The sequence below is a fragment of the Coffea eugenioides genome, chromosome 10, assembly GCF_003713205.1.
Source record: "Coffea eugenioides isolate CCC68of chromosome 10, Ceug_1.0, whole genome shotgun sequence".
Lineage (NCBI taxonomy): Eukaryota > Viridiplantae > Streptophyta > Magnoliopsida > Gentianales > Rubiaceae > Coffea > Coffea eugenioides.
In genome coordinates this window covers 1,299,314-1,326,816 of record NC_040044.1, presented here as the reverse complement: position 1 = coordinate 1,326,816, position 27,503 = coordinate 1,299,314, and the positions used below count along the sequence as shown (strand labels likewise).

The 27,503-nt window shown below is 35.8% G+C and overlaps 4 protein-coding genes across 6 annotated transcripts; 2 read left to right on the top strand and 2 right to left on the bottom strand.

Annotated features, from left to right (window-relative positions):
* Positions 1-6,140: 6,140 nt before the first annotated feature.
* On the bottom strand, positions 6,141-7,738 carry LOC113750113 (WEB family protein At1g75720). The gene is made up of 2 exons (XM_027294050.1): positions 7,510-7,738; positions 6,141-6,912 (listed from the first exon to the last, which is right to left on the bottom strand). The coding sequence occupies exons 1-2, from the start codon at positions 7,669-7,671 to the stop codon at positions 6,412-6,414; spliced, it is 663 nt and encodes a 220-aa protein (XP_027149851.1). The 5' UTR covers positions 7,672-7,738; the 3' UTR covers positions 6,141-6,411.
* A 3,482-nt stretch (positions 7,739-11,220) lies between these two features.
* LOC113750871 (hexokinase-2, chloroplastic) lies at positions 11,221-15,589 on the top strand. Its single transcript, XM_027294804.1, has 9 exons — positions 11,221-11,728; positions 12,185-12,335; positions 12,423-12,605; positions 13,005-13,079; positions 13,193-13,348; positions 13,434-13,529; positions 13,631-13,761; positions 14,569-14,650; positions 15,056-15,589. The coding sequence occupies exons 1-9, from the start codon at positions 11,442-11,444 to the stop codon at positions 15,392-15,394; spliced, it is 1,500 nt and encodes a 499-aa protein (XP_027150605.1). The 5' UTR covers positions 11,221-11,441; the 3' UTR covers positions 15,395-15,589.
* A 997-nt stretch (positions 15,590-16,586) lies between these two features.
* Positions 16,587-20,272, top strand: LOC113749323 (AP-2 complex subunit sigma). The gene is made up of 6 exons (XM_027293014.1): positions 16,587-16,749; positions 16,921-17,019; positions 17,108-17,158; positions 18,496-18,669; positions 19,679-19,738; positions 19,994-20,272. The coding sequence occupies exons 1-6, from the start codon at positions 16,747-16,749 to the stop codon at positions 20,033-20,035; spliced, it is 429 nt and encodes a 142-aa protein (XP_027148815.1). The 5' UTR covers positions 16,587-16,746; the 3' UTR covers positions 20,036-20,272.
* A 712-nt stretch (positions 20,273-20,984) lies between these two features.
* LOC113748673 lies at positions 20,985-27,106 on the bottom strand. 3 transcript variants are annotated; one of them, XM_027292191.1, is made up of 14 exons: positions 27,018-27,106; positions 25,644-25,985; positions 25,119-25,270; positions 24,931-24,991; positions 24,443-24,567; positions 24,089-24,296; positions 23,713-24,007; positions 23,534-23,600; positions 23,361-23,421; positions 23,202-23,271; positions 23,033-23,123; positions 22,573-22,920; positions 22,266-22,478; positions 20,985-21,538 (listed from the first exon to the last, which is right to left on the bottom strand). In XM_027292191.1, the coding sequence occupies exons 3-14, from the start codon at positions 25,206-25,208 to the stop codon at positions 21,119-21,121; spliced, it is 2,049 nt and encodes a 682-aa protein (XP_027147992.1). In that variant the 5' UTR covers positions 25,209-25,270; positions 25,644-25,985; positions 27,018-27,106; the 3' UTR covers positions 20,985-21,118. The 3 variants fall into 3 exon arrangements, with proteins under 3 accessions (XP_027147992.1, XP_027147995.1, XP_027147993.1); XM_027292194.1 differs by having other exon boundaries at positions 23,713-23,998; XM_027292192.1 differs by lacking the exon at positions 27,018-27,106 and adding an exon at positions 26,146-26,173.
* Positions 27,107-27,503: the final 397 nt, after the last annotated feature.

Here is a 27,503-nt window from a genome sequence, read left to right as displayed (position 1 = left end):
GTCCAATTTTCAAAACATTGCCAATAATAGAAGAGGTGACCTGCTTTTCAATTGGGTCGGGCACTGCAGGTGAACCGCGAACCGGCCATGCCTCCAGTCCGGTTTTCAAAACATTGCTAATAATAGAAGAGGTGACCTGCTTTTCAATCGGGTCAGGCACTACAGTAACCTGCATTGTGCATACTTTGCATAGTTGCAGCTGGGATTTATGTTGAAAGTTTACTTGCAAGGAAAAGTTTCTAGTTTGAAACTTTCCCCAAGGATCTGGACTTTGAAGAATTAATGATCACATGAACTATTCGTCGATGGCAATTGTTTTGCAATCTTGAAATTCGAGGATTCATTTTTTGTTTTGTCTTATTAATTTGACGAAAGGATTCATTTGGTGATGGTTTTCATCATTCGTTTTCGCTAAAAATTAGAGTTCAAGTTTCAATAAGTTAGTTGACATACAAAATTTCGATCTTCTTAACTACACCACATAACCTATTAATTATTTATCAAGTAAGTTCCATAAATTAAAGGGATAAATGCGATAAATTTCGACATTCTTGACTACACCACTAGATGTTGTTGGAGATGTGTCAACGATGGAATAGGAAGTGAGACATGAAATAGTTTGATAAAAATGCTTGGCAGTCGATTCCGGAGTGGAGCTTCGTAGATGTACCGCGTGCCGTAACAGAAGATTGTAGCATAACTCATGAAACTCCAAGAAATAATAATAGGTTCTTGATGGCTTTTGAGTTTTAATGCATGAAACCATAGCAACTAACGTTACTTATGGGCCTGCGCTTGGGCAATACTGAGGGCCTGGAGAAAAGGCGGATGTGACAAGTACTCTCAGCTCACTGGGCCAATCTGGACTTATTGCCAACTTTTTTTTTTTTTTTGGATTTAAAAGCAGGCGTGGCAATTTTCGACACGATTTGAAAATACAACATGAATATAATACGAAATTAATGGGTTTGGATTGAGATTTCGTGGGTTCAGGTCAGAATCGGGTCGAACTTGATGAACCCAAAAAAAAAAAAAACAAGAACAGGTCAAATTCAGGTCACCCACGAGTTGACCCAATAACCCGTTTATAAATTAAAAATAATTAAATAAATATAAAAATATTTTATCTAACTAAACTAAGTTATTCTTTTTTCCCCAAAGGCATTAACTACTTAATTCTAAATGAATTTGTTTAACTTATGTGAAGTTGGAATTATTATGTTTGGATAAATGATATATTACATTATTTTTTATTTTTATAGTATTTTAATTTATTTTATATCTGGTTTGGGATAAAACACTTTTATGGTGTTTTAATTTATTTCAGATTTGGTTTGAAATTGATTTATCGAAATTTTTATTACTTGATTATGCAATTAGTCTTGTGCAAAATTGGTTCTGTTAGAAACTAGGGATAATTGCAGAAACCTCCCCTGAGGTTTCTAACACTTGCACTGACCTCCCCTCTAGGTTTAGAAATGACATTCAGCACCCCTGAACAGGAACAATTCGTTGCAGAAACCTCCCCTGAGCCTTGATGTCCCATTAAAAAATTATTTGTAGAAGTGAGATAAGAAATTTCTTCCAATTTTGCCCTGATCTTGCTTGACAATTAGTATTAACAAAGAAGGAGCATAGGCATTAAGGATCAAGCAAGTTCAGGGGGTATAAATGCAACATATTTTTCATTCCAATATCTAGCTTGGTTTGATGAGTGTTTTGGAATTAAATGCAATTAAATTTCAAAATTACTCCTGATATAACAATTCTTATAAAACAAAAGAATTACACATACGACAAATTAACATCTCCATAATTGTAAGTACAATAGTTATTAACTTTTTTTATAAAATATAAGAAAATCATAAACCATAACAAAAATTAATATTAGAAAATAAAGGGTGGCGATTTTTAAATTAACTTTCTAAAGGGTGGTGATTTTTGAGTCTCTTCCCAAAGGGTGAAAAACGCATCGAAGGAATGCGTTCTTCCAAATAAAAATGCAACTTTCAAATACGTTATTTTAATTTTCATAAATTTGTTTAAATATGAAAAATTGGTTAAATAACGCATAACATATCAGCTCTTTATGGGAAACTGGCAAGTTTTGTAGTATGTTTTATACCAACTCTTTATGGAAAACATACCAGCTCTTTATGGAAAAAATTGGTTAAATAGCGCCCAAAGGAAAACTAGTATGTTTTGTATTTAACATAAATTAAATATGTGAAAGTAAAAAAAAAAAATTGCCCAAAACATACCAACTCTTTAGGGGAAACTGGCAGGTTTTATATTTAATGTGCTATTTAACCAATTTGTTGGCCTGTGGAGCTAATTAACCAATTAGCGCATTAACTAATTAGTTAATTAGATAAACAGAAATTAGTTAATTAGTTAATTAATTAATTAGATAATTAGTTAGTTAATTAGTTAAGCAGTTAATTAGTTAATTAGTTTAACATGCAAATAGTTTGTTAGTTTCGAATAGACAACAGCTTTAGTTAATTAGTTAATTAGATAAACAGAAATTAGTTAATTAGTTAATTAGTTTAACTATGCGAAAATAGTTTGATTAGTTAATTAGTTAATTAGATAAATAGAAATTAGTTAATTAGTTAATTAGTTAATTAGTTAATTAGTTAATAGTTAATTAGTTAATTAATTTAACTATGCAGAAATAGTTTGATTAGTTTAATTTGTTTAACAAATTAAACGTTGGTTTTGATGAAAGTACTCAAATCTTTCGTCTAGTAAAATCAAATACAATTGGGGGTACTCTAGTAAATTCACACACTTTTACCTTTTAAATTGGTTTCAACTTTTTCTAGGGGAGGTTAATGCTATTTCAAAATTGATAGGGGAGGTCAGTGCAAATGTCAGAAATCTCAGGGGAGGTTTCTACAATTTTCCCTAGAAACTACAACGGTAAATTAATAAGCTGAAATTATGTTTCAGGTCATTCAGGTTGGCCTGTCATCCCGAAATTTCCGGGTACTGACCCGTTTCGGGTTGACGGGTCGCGTTCGGGTTAGCAGGTTTTCTGTTGTATCCGGATCTCAACCCGATCCGCCAATCCGTTTTTGACCCGATTGCCACCACTATTTGAAAGGACCAATTAATTGCCTTCTTGTCAAATTAGCGGCAAAGCGTCGTTTTTAGACCTTTTCTTTTCCCTGTTTTGAAAGCGTCATTGTAGCTGTAGGTATAAAAATAATCATGAAACAAACAAACTTATTTAAAGAGCTAATAAAGTGTACCATTGAAAAAAAGGGTCGGACAATGAAACGAAGGTTGGACAACGTCGTTTTCTAATGGGCTTGATGCATCACAGTGGTCCTGCGAACCAATATATAAAACTAAATGAATAGATATCACAAGGACCCACAAGTAAAAAGTCTGATTTGTTTAGTCATCCCCTAGGAGTACATGATTAGGGGATAAACAATCAAAGATAGTCGCTCATCATATATGTTGAGTGGTAAAAGTCTCTGTGTTATGGTAGATTAATTCCTTATGCAATTATGCTGATAAAAGCTTGTCTCAATTGTTTGCCTCTGGAGTCTGGACCATTTACCTGCTGTTTGCTAACACACAATTATTTTGATAAAGCTTGTCTCAATCGTTTGCCTCTGGACCATTTACCTGCTGGTTGTTAACACTCGATTATTTTGATAAAGCTTGTCTCAATTGTTTGCCTCTTGGACCATTTCCCCTGTTGTTTGTTGAAACTCAATTATTTTGATAAAGCTTTAGCTTCCATGAGGGGCTTTAGAATCACGGTGCTTAATTATTCCAGAAGTCGATTAGTCACATAGGCTTCTTGAACCATAAATTTGATGCTACAAATATATGTCGGATCTGCAGAATAAGACATTGAACTTCATCTGCTGCTTTCGGATATGAAACTTTGATAAGGACAACGACGGAAGTTAGATTCTCAACTTTGGATAAACCATTTTTATGCATGCTTAATCCTATATTCATCATGAATTCGAAGAGATCGATACCTCCGAAATTACCTATGAAATATTTAAAATATTAACTCAACTCCAAATATGCATACTTGAATCTTCTTGTATACTTGTCCTTCATTTGTTGTACGGCCATTCTTGTATTAATCCCCCATCCAAAACTTTTTTTTTCCCCTTTTGTGGCTTCTGTTTTTCTATCAATACGTGCTGCAAGGATTCAGAATAGGGCAAGACGTCAAGGACATGCATAATTATAGGCGCAACAAAACTGAAAGTTTGACATTCAAATTAGACAAAAAAGAATTCGGGGAATTTTTCTATTTTGGTATGGAAAGCAAGGTTTGAGATTGTAATTGTTACGAGCTTAATAATCAATTGGTTCAACATTTTTTTTTTTTTTTTGAGGGGGGTGGAGTGTTTTGAGAGAGTGCTTACGATTGAAGATTGTGACAGAAACGTATTAAACTATAGTATTTGGTAAAGACATTGGAAGCCCATGTAAATGATTTAGTCACATGGTTGAGACAACATCTTTTGCTTCTTAATATTAATATGCGCTTCCCTTCGGTCATCATCTCCACATACAACTATTGTAGAATAAAACCGATCTTGGGAAACATCACCCTTTTATTCCCCATATGATAGACATGATAGCGTTTCACTTCCAGGGGAATATCTTCTATCCTGTTGTCTAGCTTCTAGATAGAAATTAGAATGCATAGGACGCAGAAAGAGAGCTTTGTTATTGAAGTCGTTGGTGGCGGTGGTGGCCTTCAACTTCATCAGAACCATAAAAGACCTGCTAGTGCTAGGGTTTCTTCTATTTCTCGTCGGGCGAAATTCAGTTTCTCCACCTTCAAAATGAAGCTGTTTGATCGCTTTCGCAAAAGTTTAATGCGCTTCATTCTCTCGATCCCTTCTTCCTCTTCTTCTAAAGGTTCACAAACAACGTCAAGTTCAGCACCTAGACGTAAATCATGTGACACGCGGCCTGATCCTCCAAAGACTTCATGCAGCTCTTACTATTCTTCCAACTCTCACCACAACGAAGCCATTGCTGATTGCATCGAGTTCTTGAACAAGTCCCATCAGGGCTTGTTTTCGGGCCGCAACTCCGATTTTATGGTGTGATGTTTTCGCGTTTTGGAGAATCATCCAACCTTGGGTATGTACGTGATAATAATACACAAGATCATGGCAGCTTTTCTGTTTAACACTTCTTGGTGAAGTTCTCAGCTTCTTATTACCTTGTGGGCTAGTGATCTATTGCAAAATAAGAACAGAAGGTTCCCCGTGTTATGTACATTATAGATTGTCCCATCGAAGCTTCTATTGTATGAAAACGTTTGGTGTACGAACGTGCACGGTATTTCATGTGCCTTTTGATAGATTTCTTCTCATGGCTTTGGTTCTTCATTAGTAAAACTCAAGGTAGAGTGGAACTAGAACAACCTGCTATTGACATATACAGTTTAAATTAGATGAGATAGAATTCTATTAATATTATTCCATCTTCAGTTCTCCTAAGAAAAATTAAAAACGGCACTATAATAAATTGAACAGGAGAACAAAATTCTCTTGATAGTTCGTCGGGGGCCGACAGACTACAGCTAGCTAGCTAGGGACTGAAGGCCGTCAGTACTCACAATTTGGTCAAGAAGGAGTTATCCTTTGCAGTTCAAATGGAAGACATTCGTGACTCGCTTGTTGACAGGGCACCAATTATACAATACCTGATTTTATAACAATTTCTTATTACGTTTAATAAGATTTTATTGCCTTTCATTTCCTCGATACGTAGTTTGTCACCTAGAAACTTTTATAATTTTGAATAAGCCCACTGAACTTTTCCAAAACCATATGAAGCCAGCCTTAATTTTTTTTTTCTGCAACAATGCCCTATGTGTATGACAAATATTAGAAGATGGTTTTGTCCTCAAAGAGCGTCTAGTACTACCATATCCACATTATAGCCCGTGCCTAAGCGAAGCAACTTGAAAGTAAAACTAACATGGTAAGTTAGTAACATGATATGATCAGGGGAAACAAGGGGAAAAAGGTTCACTTGGTCTTACATGATTCAACCACGCATCTCGAAACATATCCTAATTCTCATAGATTCAAGGAGAGATTACCGTCAAAATCTTGCTCAAGTTTTCGTAGAATTATAAAAGGGAAACACATAATTCAATTTTAATTCCCCACCAGGGAAGAAAATCCATTATCGGACACTATAGCATCATAATCAATAGACAAAATTACAATAACTTCCACTGTTCTTATACCTTATTTGAGATTTTATCTGGGAATATATAAATTAATTACACTATTGTACGTATATCATCTTCGTTTTGGTGTCAAAAACTTTAAGATAATGTTCTTATGGTGGGAAATGAGTCCTTGATCTCTTCCGATCGAATGGCATGTGTGCTTTTCATGATCAAGCTCCTGCCGGTCCAACTCCAGAGCTGCCTATCTTCCTAAAGATGCCCTTGATCAGCGGGAGCAAAGGCTTCTTTTTACTCTTCCTCAGAGAAGGGTGCCTCTGTAGTAGAGCATCAGCTGGTGGTACAACTTGGGCTAAAGATGGTGGATCTGCGAAGGTTACATATCTTCTCTTTTGAAACTCCACGTTTTGTTGTTGGTGGATCATAGTTTCTGTGATCTTGACTTGAAATTCTTCTTCATCTTTTATATCCTCAACAAACTTGAGATCTTCAATCTCAAGCTCGATGGCCCTTTTCTGGGATTCTCTTTCTTTTAGGTGTTGGAGCTCTCTTTTTGTCCGCTGAAGTTCTTCTTGTAAAGAAGAGAGGCAAGTAGCCATGACCAAGCTTTCTGCTTGTGCCTTTTGGAGACTTTGCTTTGTCTCCTCTAGCTCTGCCGTGATATTTCCAAGCCTTGAAGGAGCGTGACCATTCTCGATGCTTCCATCATGCATCTGCTCCAATTTTGAAACACAATTAGGAATATACTTTTCCTCCAACACAATTTGGTCTGACCAGAAAAAAAGAAACACTGGTCTACCATTGTTAATTACTCAAAACCATAAAAAGCGCTTGTACTCACGTTGAAGCAAACTTGCACTTTTTGGCATAAATGTCGTCATCAACAAAGTGTAAAGAAGCAGAACCTAAATATATATTGTTCCTTTTTTCCACAATATAGATGGTGAGATACATGCAAGGTGATGGTAGTTGATTCAAGAATTATTATCACACATCAAATACTTGCGTCCTTCTGAAATTCAACGCGATCAAGTTATGGAATTTGTCAAAAATAAATAAATACAAGTAGCACAAGTTCTGTAAACGTCGCGTCGTGGCCCAAATGGAAAGTCGGAAAATGAAATTGCCTTCCTTAATTAGATGACAAGAAGTTGGATTTCAGTACAATGATCACTTAATTCTCTGAACAAACTTTGATTAAGAATAACACATACACAATACTGGGCCATATATCTCAATTAGGACCTCAAGATCAAAGTTTGACTGGTAAATGCTAAACAGTTAATCAATGCTTGCCAATGATTAATTACCTCTTTGAGTTTGTTGGCATAGACTTCGCCAGCCAAAATTCTCTCGCCGAACAACATTACAGCCTCCTGAACAGAACGAAAAGGAGCACTGGTGTCAATCTCAGCCTTCCTCATCATTATCACTCCCTCCTCATCTGCGCCACCTTGATTCATTCTCGACATTTTCACCAACAATATGTGTATTTATATATGTATATATATATATATCAGCCTTCTATAATTTCTTCAAATTTTCTTTTGGCTGTCGCTGTCTCTGTATCTACAAGTGAGAGAGCAAGACAGAAGAATAGAATCGTTGGAATGACTTGTCGAAGCCTTTTAATGGAGAGTGAAAAATATTACTTGTCACTACTAAATATATATATTCATGTGAAAAGCTTCGTTACTTCGCGTCTACTTCACTGGAGAATTGTCCTTGCTATTTTTGAAGCTCAAGCTGGTGATCGGTGAACCAGAGGCAGATGGGCTTTCAGGATTACATTGTTCTTGGTTCCCCGGGGGCCCATATTAGATAGTTTGGTACTAATACGATCCAACAGTTTGGCCCACCAATTGCATCTATAGGTCTGTCTTGCGGCGCGACCGTCACTGTTATTCTTTGCGTGATTGGCCCTATGAGAATGGGAAGGTTTTGTGATGCCTTTATTTCGGAATGAATTGGTGTCATTTATTTTGTGGAATATTGGATATTAGGGAAAAGAAACTTTAAAACGAAAGACAGGAGTGTGATTTGAATTTTATTTTTGTCAATGTTAACTCTTGCGAAACTACTCCTACTTCTAATCTTATTTTAACCTGTTTGGAGAAAGAATCAATTGGATCAACGAAACTAGAGAGAGTAATTCTCACTTCTAGATCGAATTGGATGGAGGTAAAAATTATGCAATTTAATACAAGAAAGAATTAGAGGAAGTTACGAGAGCAAGAACAAGAGGGGGAAAATTGACTCTAAATGAAATGCTAACTTTGTTCACGTTGGCATAAAGTCAGCATTTCTTGATGTTATTATAATCACGTGCTACTTATGCTATACATAAGTGACATAACCGTGACATTAATGATGCGAGATACTTTCTTGATGTTTTCTGATACTCTTTATGCATTCTACCTTTGTTTTCTTTTTTGGTAATCTACGATGAGAGAGGCAATTCAAGCGCCCCGGTTGAAGTGTAAAAATAAAGACTTTTATGTGGAAATTTGTTTACAAAAGAAATAAAAAATTTTCTCCGAAAGACTACGATGCAAATTAGAGCGCGAGGCCCCAATGTACCATTGTTCTCTTCGTGCGGCAATTCCTCGTTGAGCAATCCTTGAAATTCTTTATGATGTGCAATGGAGTCAACGAAATCATCAAAAAATCGGATCCAAACAAGAACAAAGTGGAAGAGGGGCATGAACGGTTGTAGCACGAAACATTGTTCCTGAAGGTTCATAGCCAAGATTTGATTAAAAAAAAGGGATAATTGCAGAAACCTCCCCTGAGATTTCTGACATTTGCACTGACCTCCCCTCTAGGTTTAGAAATTGCATTCACTTCCCCTGAACAGTAACAATTCGTTGCAGAAACCTCCCTGACAGCTTTTGTAGAAGTGAGATAAGAAATTTCTTCCAATTTTGCCCTCTTCTTGCTTGACAATTATTATTTGCTTGACAATTGCTTAACTAATTATCTAATTAGTTAATAGTTAAACTAATTAACTATTAACTAATTATCCGATTAATTATTAACTAATTAACTAATTATCTAATTAACTAATTAATGAATTAACTAATTAACTAATTTCTATTTATCTAATTAACTGCTTAACTAATTAACTAATTAACTAAAGCTGTTGTCTGTCCGAAACTAACAAATTATTTGCATGTTAAACTAATTAACTAATTAACTGCTTAACTGCTTAACTAATCAACTAATTAACTGCTTAACTGCTTAACTAATCAACTAATTAACTAACTAACTAATTAACAGACTATTTGCATGTTAAACTATATGCAGTATGCATTACCTATTTAAAGTATCGACTCTTTATGGGTATTTTACTTTCAAACATTTAATTTATGATAAAAACATCAATGTTTGTAAGTAAAATTCAAAAAGTGTTACAGTAATATTTTTACAAAAAGGGAAGGCCATAGGGCCATAAATTAAATGTTTGAAAGTAAGAATATTGATATTTTTTGTAACACTTTTTGAATTTTACTTACAAACATTGATATTTTCATCATAAATTAAATGTGTGAAAGTAAAATATCTATAAAGAGCCAATACTTTAAATAGGTAATGCGTACTGCATATAGTTTAACATGCAAATAATTTGTTAATTAGTTAGTTAATTAATTAGTTAATTAGTTAAGTAGTTAATTAGTTAATTAGTTAATTAGTTAATTAGTTTAACATGCAAATAGTTTTGTTAGTTTCGGACAGACAATAGCTTTAGTTAATTAGTTAATTAGATAAACAGAAATTAGTTAATTAGTTAATTAATTAATTGGATAATTAGTTAAGCAGTTAATTAGTTAATTAGTTTAACATGCAAATAGTTTGTTAGTTTAGGATAGACAACAGCTTTAGTTAATTAGTTAATTAGTTAAGCAGTTAATTAGTTTAACATGCAAATAGTTTGTTAGTTTCGGATAGACAACAACTTTAGTTAATTAAATAAATAATTAATTAGATAAACAAAAATTAGTTAATTAGTTAATTAATTAATTAGATAATTAGGTAGTTAATTAGTTAATTAGTTTAACATGCAAATAGTTTATTAGTTTCGGACAGACAACAGCTTTAGTTAATTAGTTAATTAGATAAATAGAGATTAGTTAATTAGATAAACAGAAATTAGTTACTAATTAATTAGATAATTAGTTAATTAGTTTAATTATGCAGAAATAGTTTGATTAGTTAATAACTATTAACAATTAGATAATTAGTTAATTAGTTAATAGTTAATTAGATAATTAGTTATTAATTAATTAGATTATTAGTTATTTAGTTAATTAGTTAAACTATGCAGAAATAGTTAATTTAGTGTAATTTTTATTAACAAATATTTTGTTGGGTTTGATGAAAGTACTCATCACATTCATTTGGTAAAATTAAATCATGTCAGGGGTACTTTAGTAAATTGACCTACTTTTGCCTATTAAATTGCCTCCAACTTTTGATAGGGGAGGTCAGTGCTATTTCAAAATTGATAGGGAGATCAATGCTATTACTATAAAAGTCAGGGGAGGTTTCTGCAATTATCCCTAAAAAAAAATAAGATCTAAATTACATTTTATATAATATTTTTTATATATTATATGTGAGAATCATAAAATTTTATTATATAATTATACATTGTTAAAAGCAAATTACATCATATACATACAAATTTACATCTCGTATACTTTACATAAAATCTATCTGAACGATTTTCCTAACAACAGTTCGGACCTGTCCGAACAAAGTAGAGATGTTGCATCAACATCGTCTTGTCCGCCCATTGCACCCTCAAACCTGTCTGGACTCTGGTCCCGCAGCACAATCTTGTTTTCCACAGGCCCACAACATTAATTTAATTAATCCGAATCTAATTATTACCAAAATATAATCAAATATATATATATATATATATATATATACACGCACATTAACAATAACAATGAGACTAACGACCAGCTAAGTCATAAACAAATAAACAAACGACCAGCTAAGTTGTCAGCTAAACGAGCCAGACTCAAAAATTACCCACAGAAGAAACAGTTATACTCTTAAAATTTCTTGTTTGTTGTCCTCAAATCTGACTGTTCAAACTTCCCATCACGACACAAAGATTCACGTAACGGTCACAGTTTTAACACTTCATAATTCATAATTGTAGTAGTAGCTACCGAACCCTTTCACTAGCCTGTCTTTCTTGTGAATCACATATTTCTTGATCTCACCGACAATGTCAGTCACCGTTGGCTCACCGGGAGTCCGATCCATCTATGGAAGTGCAATTTCAGCTAAAGCTTTGGGTTCATTTTCGCGGCCCCGGGTGATCATGGCCGTCCAATCTAATGTAATCTCAGTTGCTCCAATCTTAACTAAGTTGAAGGAGGACTGTGCTACTCCCTTGCCAGTCTTGCGCCACCTGGCAGCCGCCATGGCCTCCGTCATGCGGGCAGGCCTCGCTGTCGATGGTGGCAGTGATCTCCCGATGATCCCCAGCTACGTTGACGCGCTCCCAACCGGGTATGTTTTAAGTGAACAATTTGCTTGCTCTCTAGTTTTCCTTGTGTTAAATTTCTCTCGACTTCTGTGGTCTATGGTTCACTGTTCCTTGTCATTTTACTATATTTGATCCTTGTGTCATTTTCCCAATTCTTAGACAAATTTTCACTTATTCTTGGCTTGTTTTCAGAAATCAGCACTGCCGCGTGCCAAACACATATTCTTGATGTACTGTACATCAGTAATACTAGTAAGAAAAGAGAGAAAATTTGGTCAAATAAATGGTTTAGTTTCAAACTTTTGGAGTTATAGAAAATGAAGGCAGTTCGATTTCAATTGCATTATTATGAATTTGGAGAGAATGGTCCATTTAGAAAAGCATATGATATACATGCACTTTTCTTTAACTCAGTCTTTTAGTAGTGTTTGTAGCTAGGAACTAGAGATTGATAAGCTTGCCTGTTTGTTTTCTCTAAGAAACGAGAAGGGATTGTTTTACGCATTGGATCTTGGCGGAACAAATTTCCGGGTGCTGAGAGTCCAGTTAGGAGGAAAGGAAGAGCGGGTGATTGCCACCGAGTTCGAGCAAGTTTCTATTCCTCCAGAATTGATGTTTGGCACCTCTGAGGTTTGTTGATTCTGTACTAATAAGAAATTCTTGTCGACAAGTCATTGTTTGTCATCATTGTTTAGCTAAACGTGCCACACTTTCTAGGAGCTATTTGATTTCATTGCTTCTGTGCTGGCAAAGTTCGCAGAGAAGGAGGGTGGAGAGTTTAATTTACCAGACTGCCAGACAAGGGAAATAGGATTCACATTTTCTTTTCCAGTGAAGCAGACTTCTGTCGACTCAGGCATCTTGATTAAATGGACCAAGGGTTTTGCAGTCTCTGGAACTGTTAGTATTTCTTGACTTGTGTAAGCACAGTGCTTACCAATCAATTTGTTTTTGAAAATTTTTCAATTAAGCTTCATGTAAGTAATACATCCCTCCTTCGCTTCCTGAAGGTTTACTTGGAATTAAATCTTGGTTTCCAGTAAAAATTTCCCAGTAAGAACAGTTGTGACTTTTCTATTGCAGAGTATGCACTTTATGCTTTCGTTCTTCTTTACCAAGAATTTACATATTAAATTTACAATCTGCCTCACTAAATCAATGAATTCCCTGTAGGAATAACAGTAAAGACTATTTCTGCCTATGTTAAATTATCTTATGCATCGGTGAGCTGGTCTCGATTTAGTTCTTTTTACTGTTATTATCGTTCATGCTCTCTAAGACAAGCTTAGCTCATCACAGGCAGGGAAGGATGTAGTTGCATGTCTGAATGAAGCCATGCAAAGGCAGGGATTAAATATGCGGGTTTCTGCTCTGGTACCTTTTCATCTTCTTCCTTCGTTGCCTGGAAAAGAGGGGAATGATAATTTATAGGCAACTATCTTGCAATTTTTAACATCTCTTAGCAACGTTGTCTGTCGTCAAGTTAGGTTAATGATACTGTCGGAACTCTTGCTGGAGCTAGATACTGGGATGACGATGTAATGGTTGCCGTTATTCTAGGAACTGGAACTAATGCTTGCTATGTAGAACGCAAAGATGCTATTCCTAAGCTTCAGTCCCACAACTCAACTTCTGGAGGAATGGTCTGTCAATTTCCGGTAGTTAAATCAAATTCTCCAACACAATAATCTAAGACCGTCAACTTTATTTGCTGTAATGTGTTTTCAGATCATAAATACTGAGTGGGGAGCATTCTCAAATGGCCTTCCTTTGACCGAGTTTGATAGAGAGATGGATGCTGATAGTATTAATCCTGGTGAGCAGGTTAGCTAACAAACTAGGTTATTTTTCACTGGACATGCTAATGTAGTACCATTTCACTAGTCTGCAAGCTGTCTAACAAAGCGTAGGATTGACTGGAATAGATATTTGAGAAAACAATTTCTGGTATGTACCTGGGTGAAATTGTAAGAAGAGTGCTGCTCAAGATGGCTCGAGCTAGTGAATTATTCGGTGACTCCATTTCAGAGAAACTGTTGACTCCATTTATGCTCAGGTTAGTAGGCATACATATAATATAAATGCGAGAATTATCTCCATACATATTAATCACCTCACAATTTATCACAGTGAGCATCTTTATTTGTCAATCAAGGAGTCAAATGACACAGATAACACAGAGACAGATATATGCTAAATAAGCTATGCAATTAGGACTTGGCTATTCGAACTTTAATAAGATGAAATCACTTTGTAACATCATCCAAGGCATCTCAGCTTTTCACTTGTTTGTTATTTATATTCAAACTCTGTCACAATGGTTGACAATTGTCAATCTTGCAGTCTCATTTTTGATGACAATTGTACTTGATTCGAAACGGACAGAAAAAAACAATAGTTCATTTTAAAAGCGTGCTCAAATCAAATGAGAGTGAAGGGCTTGTGCACTTAGTCAGACAATGGTTGACATGTTTATTCTTAAGTTGTTGTGTATGAGGTATGAAAATTGTGCTATTCTAAGAAAGAAAGAAGTCAAGGGATCAGTTGTGTTTAATAGAAAGCTGCCAGAGTTCCAGTTCTTGACTTTAGCGGGTGACAAACCCTATGTTTCTTTATTGAAGCAAATTACAATTATCAATTTGTTTTCCATGCTTATAGGATGACTATATTTTCAAATTCATCATTTCATGACATGTTTTTTAACTGATAGTGATGACTCAACACATAAGAACTTAGTCGAAACTAGTCTTTGCAACACTAAAGCTATCTGACTTGTGTCATTTTGTGGTTGATATGGTCACTTAATCCTGGACCAAAATCAAGTCAATATTTGCTTATACACTCTCTGCAATGTATCTTGTAGGACCCCAGATATTTGTGCCATGCAGCAGGACACTTCGGAAGATCTTGAAGTTGTGGGGACAATCCTCCTTGATGTAGTCGGGGTAAAAAATTTCAATCTTGTCTCCCTCACTCGAATTTGTCAACTTTACGTTGGCTTTGGTCAAATTGAAAACTGTCTGTGGATGCATCTCCTGATGATTAACACTTTCCAAAGGACCTTTAGTAAAATATGAGTCAAGCTAGGAGCATCATGCATCTCTCACGAAAAATGATTATTCTTTGCAATCATTATGTAACTAAACGAGGAAAATTTTTAGCATCTAATTTGTTTCAGTAGCGTTTAAATCAATATCCGTTGGAGTTACTAATGCTTTTAAGGTTTATGGCTGATTTGTGTTTCTCATTCGAAAACACTGGTAAAGAGGGTAGTCATTTCTGCTGACACTGTTATTGATATCAATATCAATACTACTGGACAATGTTTTAACTATTAATCTGGACATCAGGTAAGTTCCAATGCAAGTGCAAGGCAGATTGTGGTGGAGGTATGTGACACGATTGCGAAACGTGGAGGCCGACTGGCTGGTGCAGGAATCGTTGGGATTCTTGAGAAGATGGAGGAGGATTCAGAGGGTCTTATATTCGGAAAGAGAACAGTGGTGGCGATGGATGGAGGCTTGTATGAGCATTACCCACAATACAGAACGTATCTCCAAGAAGCCGTTCAAGAGCTTCTAGGACCTCAAACCTCTACAAACATAGTAATTGAACACACAAAAGATGGATCTGGAATTGGTGCTGCCCTATTAGCTGCTGCAAACTCGAAATATGGACACCACTTTTAAGCCAGTGTTGCTTTTAATTCATTGGACTGGTTATTTTTTCCCCCCCTCAGAAATTCTCTCTTTAGCAGAGAATCGAGAAGGCATTTGCATTTGGATTCAGATATAGGGATTGCAACATCGTGAAATATAATCTGTTAAATGACCAACTGCTGTACTTCTTAATATGAATTCAATGCTTTTCCGTTTATGAGTAAACATGAACTGTTTTTGATTTTATGCTGCTAGGCTATTCTCTCAGTATTGCTAATTTAATATGCAAAAGCTGGGAAAAAGTTATGCTGTGTCTAGAGGATGGGATCCTAAGACCTGTGGGATTGAAACATCAGAAGAGTGCCAACTGACAAATGCAATACTATCCAAAACAGGTGTTCTGAATTTAATCCAGCGCTATATGAGTGTGTTTCAAGTATTTATTTTCCTAATCCTGTAGCACCTACAATTTCTAAGTGTTTATTTCAAGAAGTTGTTATGAAAGTTCAAAGAAAAAAAAATGCAGGAAAAGACTTGCTTAGCAAGTAGAAATTTTTTTTTTAGTTTTTCTAACTATGTCTTATATTTAAATCGTGCCTAACTTATCAATTTATCACGTGAATATACAGTAATAATTATTGTTACCTTACTTCCCTCTTTAGTCCACTCTGGCATCTCTTCCAATTTTAAAAGATAATTACTCTATTAGATTACACATAAAGTTTATAAAAAAATAAAAAAAAAAACTGTGAGGGCACCTATATCTCATTTCTTTAGATAGACCCAAAATTTGTAAGCTAGTAATATGGATGCCGGATGATATAAGCTAGTAATAAATATCGTCATGAAATTTCCCCAACATACTGCTGTTTAGATGGGATTTTCTATTTTTCTGCTTGAAATAATCACTTTTCTTTTTTTTTTCAATCTAAACAAAAGACTATTTATTTTGGTAATAATAGAAATGAATAATAAAAATAGAAAATCGTTCAAAATATTTATCGCATTTCACTAATTGAATTTTTTTTGTCATTCACTTTTAAAATGTTAATTTTACGTTTTTTACAAATTTAAGTTAATAACATTTTGTCAAACCTTTCTTTTTTATGAAAAAAATAAATATAATTTGGGTTAGATTCCATTGAATTTTATAAAGGTCATGAAATATTTTAGAAGTGGATTACGAAGAAATCAACGTGAGATGGTGGTTTTGAACGCTATTCCCCGGCCCGTCTGCGATTTAGTCAACAGTTAGCGGCTTTGACCTTGGACTTGTCTTCCCAAAGTTCCCCTTTTCTCAAGTTGCTGCCCTTCGATTTGCCTCCCTCCTCCATCTCCGTCGCCCGGTTTCGTCTCCAGCTCCATCAACATTGTCCTAAAAAATGGTAATTTTTTAAAAAAATTTAAGGCAAATGAAGAAAATTTTACAAAATTGATCTTTATTCGTAACATTAATCAAACCATTATTTCTTCTACTGTGGAAATAAACAGGTTGATTAGAGTTTTACTCTTTTTTCTGTCCTTTTTTTTTTGTGCATAAATTTGGACAACGGTAGATCCGATTCATATTGCTTCAGAACAGGCAAGGCAAGACTCGTCTCGCCAAGTACTACATTCCTCTCGAGGAATCCGAGAAGCACAAAGTCGAGTACGAGGTATTTTCACTCTTATCATTCATTTCCAATTGAAGATTAGTCTTTTCTTCTTCCTTTTAATTATCTCCATTTGTAATATGGCCGGTAGGTTCACCGTTTGGTTGTCAACAGAGATCCGAAATTCACCAACTTTGTAGAGGTAAAGTATTTCGATCCTGTTATATATGGAAATTATTAAGTTGCTTTTGAAGGTTCTGATTTTCTAAGTTTCATCTTCTTGATCACATACTAACCTGAGCTAAAAGGTAAAGAATTTCGGATCATTTATGTATAACAAGATGATATTGTAGTATCAGTCAAATTTAGGGTATTATCTTGGAAATATGGTAGAACTAGACAAGATTATATTGTAAACATGAATGCAATTTGAACAGAAACTAGATGAGATGCCTTAGGCATTTTTGACATTGACCAAAGGACATCCAAAATAACTGAACTTAAAGTCTCTATAATGCTAGTCCTACAGCAAGAGACCAGAATTTTTATAATACTAAGAAAAATTTTGGCAACTCGCAATGCTAATATATGATTACCTTGCAATGACCGGCACTAGAAACCCCTTCTCCACCCAAACTGATTATCTAAATCTTTTTTTTTTTTCCTTTTAGAAGTTCTTTTTTTTTACTGCAATTCTTAAATTTTATTGTTGCAAAATGTAGCTGCCCATGCAAGAGTAACGTTCCTGCCTAGGCTTTTAAGATCCGTTAAGAATTCAATTTTTCTGTTGTTGTTGTTCATATCTGCTTGTATTGTGGTTGTAATAGTTGCTCAGTTATCTGTTTAACTTTAATCTAAGTTGCATTTTGTTACTCTGCATGTGACATTATCGTATGCCATTATTGGAAAGAAAGGTTTATATCTTGTTGTTTGTATCAGAGAAAGAGAAAGAGATAGACAAGAATATGAACCTTTGTCACTGAGTTATGTGCCTAGTTGACATGAATCATGTTGTGACGAAGATAATTGACTGAATTCTTGGGTCTGCTGCAGCTTCAGAAAATATGCCTAGGGATCGCAATACTTTCATATGGCTAATAGATTTTAATAGACTTTAATAAATAACTATCAAGCTATTCTTTATTTCTTTCATACATGATTGTGCATTGACTAAAACTTGTTACTTCATTTCACATTTGAGATAAGAAGATAGACAGCATGGGATGTAAATGAGATCAATTTAAAATTATAAGGACCATTACGCATAAAGGAAATTTGTAAGGTTTACCCTGAATTCATTTCTGTTCTGATAGTCCTCTAAATCAGTAAATTGTGCACCCCAAAAGGAGGCTGTTTTGCATTTTCCAGTGAAGAATTGCCTCTCCTATTGCATGAACTGCATAGAATTACCTTCTGGTCTTTGGTGTTTACCAGGATGGTTTGTTTCAATCTCCATTGTACTTCTCTTGGCTAACAATTTACGTTAATTTTCATCACCTTCTTGATCTGCTGATGAATTCTACATGATTTTGCTCTCAGTTCCGCACCCACAAGGTGATCTACAGGCGATATGCAGGATTGTTTTTTTCCTTGTGCGTGGATATAACAGATAATGAATTGGCTTATCTCGAGTGTATCCATTTATTTGTGGAGATACTTGATCATTTCTTCAGCAACGTATGTGAGCTAGATTTGGTCTTCAATTTTCACAAGGTTAGTCAAATTTTACTTTCCATGATGCATTCTGTTATCACTTATCTGTTTTTGTTTTGATTTGAAGTTTGTCATCTATCTTTTTATGTAGTTCAAAATTCTACTTTTTTTGGGCAAATCATTTAGTTGTCCAGTTGAGCACATTTTTTGGCTGATTCCGTTTTTTCTTCTGCATACTTTAAGTTTTTTAAAATGCCTACCATGATTTTCTGGATTTCGAATGCTAATTTTTAATTTATGAAAGTGAAATTCAATCTGGCTGCAACCTTTTTCGACATAATATATCGGAGATGGAAACTCTTGTTGCATGCTTAATGCATTAGGTTAGTGACTTTCTTGGGAAACTACAAAGTAAAGTTCAAAGCAAACACCTCCTTGCTGGTACGGATAGAACACATTTTCTTCTCCGTTTTGAAGGTTGAACGAGTGATTAATAGTTGTTAATTTGCTACATGGACATTTCATAATTTTTAGTTGCTTCTGTGTTTTAAAATTGTTCTAACAAGGCCACTACATTCTTCAATTTCATGCCCAGGATAATGTTCGTGGAATTGAATTACAATCTTTTGGATTCTTGCTTTTCCTTTAAGTTCATAACAACTTTACTAGTAGAATACTGTAAATTTAATGATAGACCATAAGGCCCAGTAGAATTTTGCTATGTTTGTGGCATACTTGTGCAAAATGTACTTCTGCTAATGTGAAAAATATGTGCTCTAATGTCATCCAAAAGGGCAGAACACAGCATTAGTATCTTTTGAGAATGGTACAATTGTAGTGATGTGGGGGCTTTTTACCTGAAAGATCTCTCTGAAACGTATGTAGCAAGATTTGCCCCAATGAATATGCTAGTTGTAATAGATTTGGTATGTGAACCAATAAGCTCTAACATATCAAAACTTATGACGTGCATTATTTTGCATTGTGCTCTTTTGGCTATAAAAATAAAATTTTTATGAAATATGCCCTGCTTATGTATGAGACGTTGATTTGTTTTTTGTCTTGGAAGGTATATCTCATATTAGATGAGTTCATTCTTGCCGGAGAACTTCAAGAAACAAGCAAGAAGGTAATCCCTACCTTTCTTGAATCATTAAGCCTTTGCACTAATATATCAACTTGATTCCCTCATCCCCACCCCCTAAACCCCGCAGTCTTTAGGTTGATAAACGATGCCATGGGTAAACTGTTAATACACGGGATAAAATAAAATAAAATAAAAGTTTAAACAAGATTATGATTTTCTAGCCATGATATTGAAATTCTTATGCAGTTTCTATTGTTGGAAATTTGGGCAACTAATATCAATCTTGAACGACTGCAGGCTATCATAGAGCGGATGGGTGAATTGGAAAAGCAAGAGTAAAGATTAATTTGTGGCACATTTTTCATGAGCTCGAGAATACAGTCTCCCCCTTTTGTCCCCCAATTCGCCAAATATTTGGTCAAATTTTACCATATTTTGTGAATAGTGCCCCAGTTGTATTCCTGTTGCGATGTCTGCATTTTTTAAATCGTCCAAGACAACCCTACCACTAGGTTTTGTGAAGATATTTTGACGTTGCTTGGTTGTCTAATTGATTGCGAAGTTCCAGTTTATTTACGGGTTGGCGTGATGGCATTCTCCTGAGGGGAAAAAATGGGTGTGTTTGGACAGGTGATTATTTAGGAAAAATTATTTGAAATAGTACTGTAGCATTTTTTTTTTTCTTTTTTTTTTTGGGTAATTGAAGATGCATTCAAGGAAAATAAAGCAGTCTACAACATGAGATTAGTTTCCGAAAGAAATGGGAGAACAAAAACAGGACAATGACGCGAAAGAACTTCTTGTGATGCGAAATAATTATGTAGCTTCAAAATCTACTTTTATTTATCGCTTATAGCTGCTTCTCTGAGGAGCTTTTGAGTCCATTTACGTTGTCGTTGCTCTGCCGGAGAAGCTCGTCCGCAGATAGCAGGATTGCAGTTAAAGAAAAGCTCTTCTTTTTGCATATTGTTCACGGCATGCAGGGAGTCCTTCATTAAAAGATTTTAATTTACTTCCAAAATCCTTTTTGTTTTTTGGTTGGGTTGTACTTATTTCCACAGTACGCAAGCATATGCTTCCTCTGGTTCTTCATTCACCTTTTAGTCAGGGCAAATCGAAGTCAAAATAGTTTGGTGGTTGATGTAAAGATGCAAGCATAAAAGTGAACAGGAAGAGCCTCGAGTCAAGGCACTGGTCTTTTTGTTGTTATTTGTTGCCCCTATTGGCTCTTACTTTCTCGTGCTTACTCTGTATTTCAAGAACAAATTTACATAATAGGCATTGGTAATGCACGCAAAGGTAATGAATCATCTTTACATAGAAGCCAGTTGGACTCGTTCTCACAATAGCAAATTTCTGTATCTCCTATATTTGAATTAAATTATTTGTAATAGTTAAATTTTTTGTTGATCAATTTAGCAATTAAATATACTGATTGCAGATTATCCGCAAGGGTACACTGTCAGATCGTACTCCACCTACATTTGCTTCATGGACAGAAGGGAGATGATGATATTGTTCTTTCACTGTTGGAGAAGGCAACAGTGAAGTAGCAGACAGAAGCTGCTGTTGCAAGACTGGAGCATATCTGGCGCCGAGTACTTCTACAGAAGATAGGGAAGGTGAGAAAAGGGTTTGTACATGCTGAAACACAGGAGGAATGTCTGGCCCTTCAGTTTGCTTGTTTGGTATAACTGGCGGGGCAACTCCGGATTTGTAACGAGTCATTAACAGCGAAGCGCGCTTTTGTTGTTGCTCCTCTAGCTGCTGTATTGACGAGAGAGTAGCATCCATAAGGGTAGCACCATAAGATGTGCTGCCAACATTCGGGGGCACCTGGAACTGTCACAAATTAAAACATCGATGGTTAAAGAGGTTGTAAGTTGTAACAAGTAATAAACTGATAGGTTTTGGTCATAATCTGGTCACTGGTGGAAGCAGGTACTCCGAGGTTTCTTTCATAGATTTGCCAGTTATGTTCCCAACAGAAAAATGAAAACCATATAAGTACTCAAAAATGAAGAAAAAAAAAGAACAACAAAGACGGACTTTTTGGGGAGCATCGAGCACGTTAACCTCGTGAACTAGCTTAAAAGATCGATGACAGCATATTTTGTAGAGAAAGAATTGACCAGGAGGAGAAGATTGGAGGTCCATGTCCCAAAGAAAGGACCTGATGTTAGGTGGTTAATCTTCATCCATTACACAGGATTGATAACATCGACTGTTGACCGTCTATGTTTGACCTTCCAAGTCCAATTGTAGATTAAATTTAGCAACAAAGACCATTCTATTTATTGAGTTCAGGAACAACCAAAACTTTTCTTGTTATAGCATCATCCATTTTTAACTTGATGTAGGTGAATCTTTTAAAAATTAATCGTTGTGAAGAATTCCACATACTTCAGAGAGAAGAGCTAATTGAGGCAGGGAACGTTTTTTTTTTTTTTTGGGGGGGGGGGGGGGGTGTGTGTTGGGAAATGATGAATTAAATAAATCTGCAAACTTTCAAGCCTACAAGGCAGAAGTTTGAGTTAACCATATAATAGAGGCTGAATAGTTGTATTACCTTCTGCCCCATGGCTACTGAAGGATGACTAGAGAAAGATGGAGACGAGTAACAATTTTGGGGCACTGGAAAGGGAATGGATGGTTGATTCTGGGAGAGCAGGCCAGGAAAAGGAAGCTGTGTTGAGATTTCCCGACCATTTCCTGCTCTATTAATGCCATTACTAATTTCCAACTGACCACTTCCAGCCAGCAAAGATAAGCAATCTAAGCTCTGTAAAGGAAAATCAAAGACGTAGATAACAGTGAGTGGGTAAATGAAGAAATTCGACGGCAATCAAAAGTGACAAAAAGAGAACAAAACTCGCCTGCTTCTGTGCATTGTAGACCTCATATGGAGCCTGCTGCTGATCTTGAATGAGTCTCTTGTGCAAATGAACAGCATTTCTCACTTCAGTTGCATATTTCTCAGTAGCAGCGCGTCTGAAACTGTCAGAACTAACAACTCCAGTCATACCGTTCCTCCCCTCATTTAGGTTAGCAACAGGTATACGCGCCACTTGCTTTGGTGCTTCATTTGTTCCGAGTTCCGAAGAAAGCATTATTGATCTGTTTTTTCTTTCAGTGATTTGGAGGACCTTAATGAATCGACTAATATAAACATGAGCTATACATCTCTTCCATGGATTCTTTGAACGAATGGAAACTTGAGCATCCTGCATGATTAAAGTTGAAAAGCATGCTTACAAGTGATTCAGAAGGGTGAATTCTCCAGATAAAATGTTGAAAAAGCTGACAGCTTGAGCTCAAAACAGATGTTCTAACTACCTTTTTAGCTAGGACACTACTACTCAATTTTGGAGACTGTGCAGAGCAACTAGTACTTTCAAACCAAGCAGGATGATTAGCAATATGTGGCCTGAAATAGTTTTGACATGTCAATAAGCATAAAACATTATGTTCCAATAAGTATATTGTTCCTAGAAAAGGAAATTACTGCAAGGGAATTCCCAGCTCCTGAGTGTCACATGATGTTATTGAAGGCAAATCTGGCCTCAATGAGGAACCTGTTTCAGAGCATGAATACTGTGACTGATAATCATCGAAATGATCAATATCTTTGACTACCACAAGTATCGCAACTGGGTAAAATTACCATTATTTCTGGTTTCCTTGATGGTATGTTGTACCTCAGCTTGGCCACAAGCAGCTGCAATCTAAAAGACACCAAAAGTCACCACCTTTATTTTCGCCCCTTTGTTTGATAAACTATAACAAAGCTGTATCTTTAATCATAATTAAATGATCAGAAGCAACACAAAATTATACCGGTGCCAATACAGTTGTTGGACACTTGACGCTTGCTAGGCTTTTATTAAGATTTGGCAATTTTGACCTGTCCAATAGATGCTCAATCAAGAACTAAAGAATGATGGAGACAGAAATATGCATAGGCTTTAACAAAAAAAAAGTTAAAAAAAAACACGTACACACACAGACCCACAAACCTTGTCTTGCTCAACTCACTCCAATCCTCAGAAACAACAGAGTCACATGTTTTTTGGATGGTTTGTTGTTTATCAGATTCGAAAGTTGTCAAGGGAAGATTTACTTCAGGAATATCACTACCCACTTCAATGGTTGTCTGCTTGCCAACCAAGATATCAGGCTGTGAAGTGCCATTTTGCCAATGAAGTATGATAGATTCTCCACCTGAGTGTTCTGGATTTGACGAATGATTAGGTGCCTCATCTCCATAACTTACTGCCTTAACCTCCTCTTCCACCTTCCCTACTGCCATGTCTATAGACATTATATAAGTTCACGTAAAGAAGAAACAAAGCAAACAATGATGAAGGCTGAAACAAAAGGAAGCGAACAAACCATCAATTGGAGTTAAAAGACTCTCAGCTTTTGTCAAGTTGGAAGAATTTATTCCCAATTCTTGAACAGCGGATCCAGCCTTATCTGTCTTGTCAGTGTTAGAGAAGACTCCTGCCAAAGCATATAAGGCCTCCGCCACTTCTTCCTCATCCTTGGTGACAGGCCCTTGGGTCCCGTCTGCAACACAGCCATGAGCTTGACTCTGTTTCTGCAAAACCAATTCCAATTGTCAACATACTTATTCTATAGATTTCGTTCTATTTTGTGCAATTTCTTTTTTTTTTTTTGGGGGGGGGGGATGGGGGAACAAGAAATGAATAGAATAAAATTAATTTCTGGCCATTATTTTCTGACCATTTTCAGCTTGTATTTCGTGGAACCATCTTTTGTTAGTAATTCAACTCCACCGGCTACACGAGTCAGCTTCTTGCAAACTGGCAATGGTGGAGAAACAGATTCACGACTTCTCTTCTTCATGGCTGTGACATTTGATACAAAATTCTCAATATTGCCCTTTTCTTTTCTAGTGAATAACTAGTGATCTCAATGTTTAACCGGAAATTAATGATCCCAACCCCCACCAAACACGCTAATTGCAGATACCAAAACTTCAACCTCTCAAGTTGAATTGCGGGAGTAGGAGAAACAACTCGAGAATTTCTCATTGCTTGAAAAACAAGGAAAAGCAAAAGAAAGAAAGTTTCCACAAACACCAGGGCTATAAAAATATCAGGAAACGTCCCACAAGACCCACCACATTCAGATCCAAATTAAAATTAGTGGGCTCCAACTACTAATCTTCCCTGATGAATAAGCAACTGAGCAGTAAGTGGATAACAAACCTGATCGTAACTTCCTGGGAACAGAGAGATTACAAACAGTAGTGCAGTCACCTTTCATAAACTGCAAAAAGCTCTCTGAATTTTAGAATAATCAACATTTTATTTACGCTAACGGCCAAACAAATAACAACAAACGCTACGTAGTCCAGAGCACTGAACCAGAGACAATAAACAAACAACTTGTTTACCTTTTTGGGAAACTTAAATCCTTCATTGGAAGTACTATTTCTGCTGCTAAGACGAAGCTCAGCTTCACCGTCCGACCCCACACGCCCCATTCTGAGCGTATGTTTCCTCGATTTCTTCAAAAATGCAAGCTTCCCACCGTCAAAAACAGAACCTTCAATTCACGAAAACCAACAAACTTGAATTGGAGAACAAAAAGACACGTACCCCACACAAAAAGAGCGAGAGAGAGAGAGTGGTAATAAAAAAAAAAACGGAAATGACAATAAATTTTTTTAAAAAAAAAACCGAAAGAAAGGAAAATCAGACAAGCGGTATATTTGTCAATGCCGCCATCCAAAGGGCCAAAATGCATCAAAGACTAGAAGAAGATAAGCGCAGATAAAGCCAAAATTGCATTGATGGCTTTTTTTTTTTTTTTTGGGTAGCATGTTAGCAATAATATTAACTGAAAATTTGGGAAGAATGCATGGACATTTGAGTAAATTGGAGTATGTAATCATGTATAGCGTAGTAGTAGTACTAACCACATTGTTGGTGTTGAGTGAGGTGGGGGTTTGGACTTTGGAGGCAAAAACAACGACGAAGAACCTCCTCCGCATTTTATCGGATTGCTGTCCATATGTGGGACTGGGATGAGAATAGGGACACTAGTGACATGGGGGGGATTGATAATGAATTAAAATCTGACAGCTGCTTTCAAGGCCAACATTTTATTTAGTTTTGACCCTCTCTGGCCTCAAAATTCAATACAAATGCAGCAGTCTATAGATCTTTATTTCTGTCTACATCTCCTACTCCTCCAGAAGAGAGCGGTGGATTAGTATAACCATCAATCCGCAAGCAGAGCTCTGCATGCGCAGAATTATCTGCAATAACCCAAAAAGGAAAAAAAATTTTGCAATGATCAGAAATAATCTAACTGACAGTAAAAATGTGGACTAAAAGAGGACGAAGTGGCATTTAAATTTACAGAAAACGTTATTTAGTGAGTAACTGAGTAACCGAGAAGGTTTCCAGAAAGCAGACCCGATAAATATGGTTTTTGGGTTTAGCTCAGTTCTGTTGTTAAAGGAGTACTATATATCAATAAGAGAAGTTGGAAAGAGGAGAAAAGTCAATTCAACAGAGGAGGAGGAGGATTCCATGCCAGATTTATCTCTGCCTGAAATTGCAATCTCTCTTTCTTCGTTTCTATTCATTAGCATTTTATCAATCCATCAATCAACCTATCTATCTATCGAGACATATAATCGTAACAAAGGATTTGTAATTTTACTACACATAAGGATGAGACGAAGAGAAGAAGAAGAAGAAGAAATGCATTTAGGTAATAAGTGGGGACTGGACAGCCTCAAAGGCTCAAAGAGAGAGAGAGAGAGAGAGAGAGAGGTAAAATGGTAAAAGCTAAAGAAGGATAAAGGGAAAAAGGGAAAAAAAAAACAGAGTGAATTTGATCCCTTTTCAAAATCCTTTTTTCTTCTTGGTGTAGAGAATCTGGTTCTTCTTCCCCAAATAGTACCAGTAGTAGTAAAAGCTCTCTCTCTCTCTCTCGCTAACAGAAAAAGAGAGAGAGAGAAATAAGGAACGGACCTCAACTAAATTGAATAGTTGTTGAAGAAAAATGGCTGCAAAGCTGAACAACCTTAATAAAAGAAATTGGTTTAATTATTGAAAAAAAAAAGGAAAATATGCATCAACAGAAGTGAGCAGAGCAGAGCAATCCCGGAAAGAAAGTCGGAAGTAGAAAAAGAGAGCTGGAGGTGATAAAAGTGCCTCCTGGTTGCTTAATTGTTGTTTTGGTGATAGAATGCAATAAGAGGAGAGGAGAGGAAGTAGTCCAGAAAGGATGAAGGAAGCAGCCACAGGAATGAAGAATGAAGAATGGATGATGATTATACCTCCACCCCACTCCACTGCAGACTGCAGTTAAACCAACTAAACAACAAAATGCTCTCTTTCTGCTGCTTCTTCTTCTGCTCTATTCATCCATCTATGCAGTAGTAGTGTATTTACATTTCCCTCTCCCTTCTCTTTCCTTAACAGTAACAGTCCCAGAAAAGAGAAAAAAAAAAAAAAAAAAAAACCAACCTGACTTTTTCCACTGCAAACAGATCCTTTTAGATTTTTCCTTTAAAAAAAAAAATTGGTTCGGACACTGCAAAGTGCAAACAAACACACCGCTTCCTTCCTTTTAACTAACCGCCTGGGGTCCACAAACACACACACACTCTCTCTCTCTCTCCCATATATATATATATATATTTTTCATTTTTCTACGCCTACGTGAAGCTATGATCCGGGGATCATAAAATGCTTGTGGAGTAAGTAGTGTCTTGACTTTTCACGACCCAAAGTTACTTTATAGTGGTTGTAATTAATACACT

Coding starts and splice junctions, on each gene's coding strand:
- LOC113750871 (XM_027294804.1), top strand. CDS start 11,442: ATGTCAGTCACCGTTGGCTCACCGGGAGTCCGATCCATCTATGGAAGT. Junction 13,080..13,192: donor ATATGCGGGTTTCTGCTCTG/GTACCTTTTCAT, acceptor TCGTCAAGTTAG/GTTAATGATACTGTCGGAAC. Junction 14,651..15,055: donor TCCTCCTTGATGTAGTCGGG/GTAAAAAATTTC, acceptor TCTGGACATCAG/GTAAGTTCCAATGCAAGTGC.
- LOC113749323 (XM_027293014.1), top strand. Junction 17,159..18,495: donor AATTCACCAACTTTGTAGAG/GTAAAGTATTTC, acceptor TTTTGCTCTCAG/TTCCGCACCCACAAGGTGAT. Junction 19,739..19,993: donor TTCAAGAAACAAGCAAGAAG/GTAATCCCTACC, acceptor GAACGACTGCAG/GCTATCATAGAGCGGATGGG.
- LOC113748673 (XM_027292191.1), bottom strand. CDS start 25,208: ATGGGGCGTGTGGGGTCGGACGGTGAAGCTGAGCTTCGTCTTAGCAGC. Junction 24,568..24,930: donor TCCCAGGAAGTTACGATCAG/GTTTGTTATCCA, acceptor CAAATGTCACAG/CCATGAAGAAGAGAAGTCGT. Junction 23,272..23,360: donor CAAGGAAACCAGAAATAATG/GTAATTTTACCC, acceptor GCTCTGAAACAG/GTTCCTCATTGAGGCCAGAT.
- LOC113750113 (XM_027294050.1), bottom strand. CDS start 7,671: ATGTCGAGAATGAATCAAGGTGGCGCAGATGAGGAGGGAGTGATAATG. Junction 6,913..7,509: donor ATGCCAACAAACTCAAAGAG/GTAATTAATCAT, acceptor AAATTGGAGCAG/ATGCATGATGGAAGCATCGA.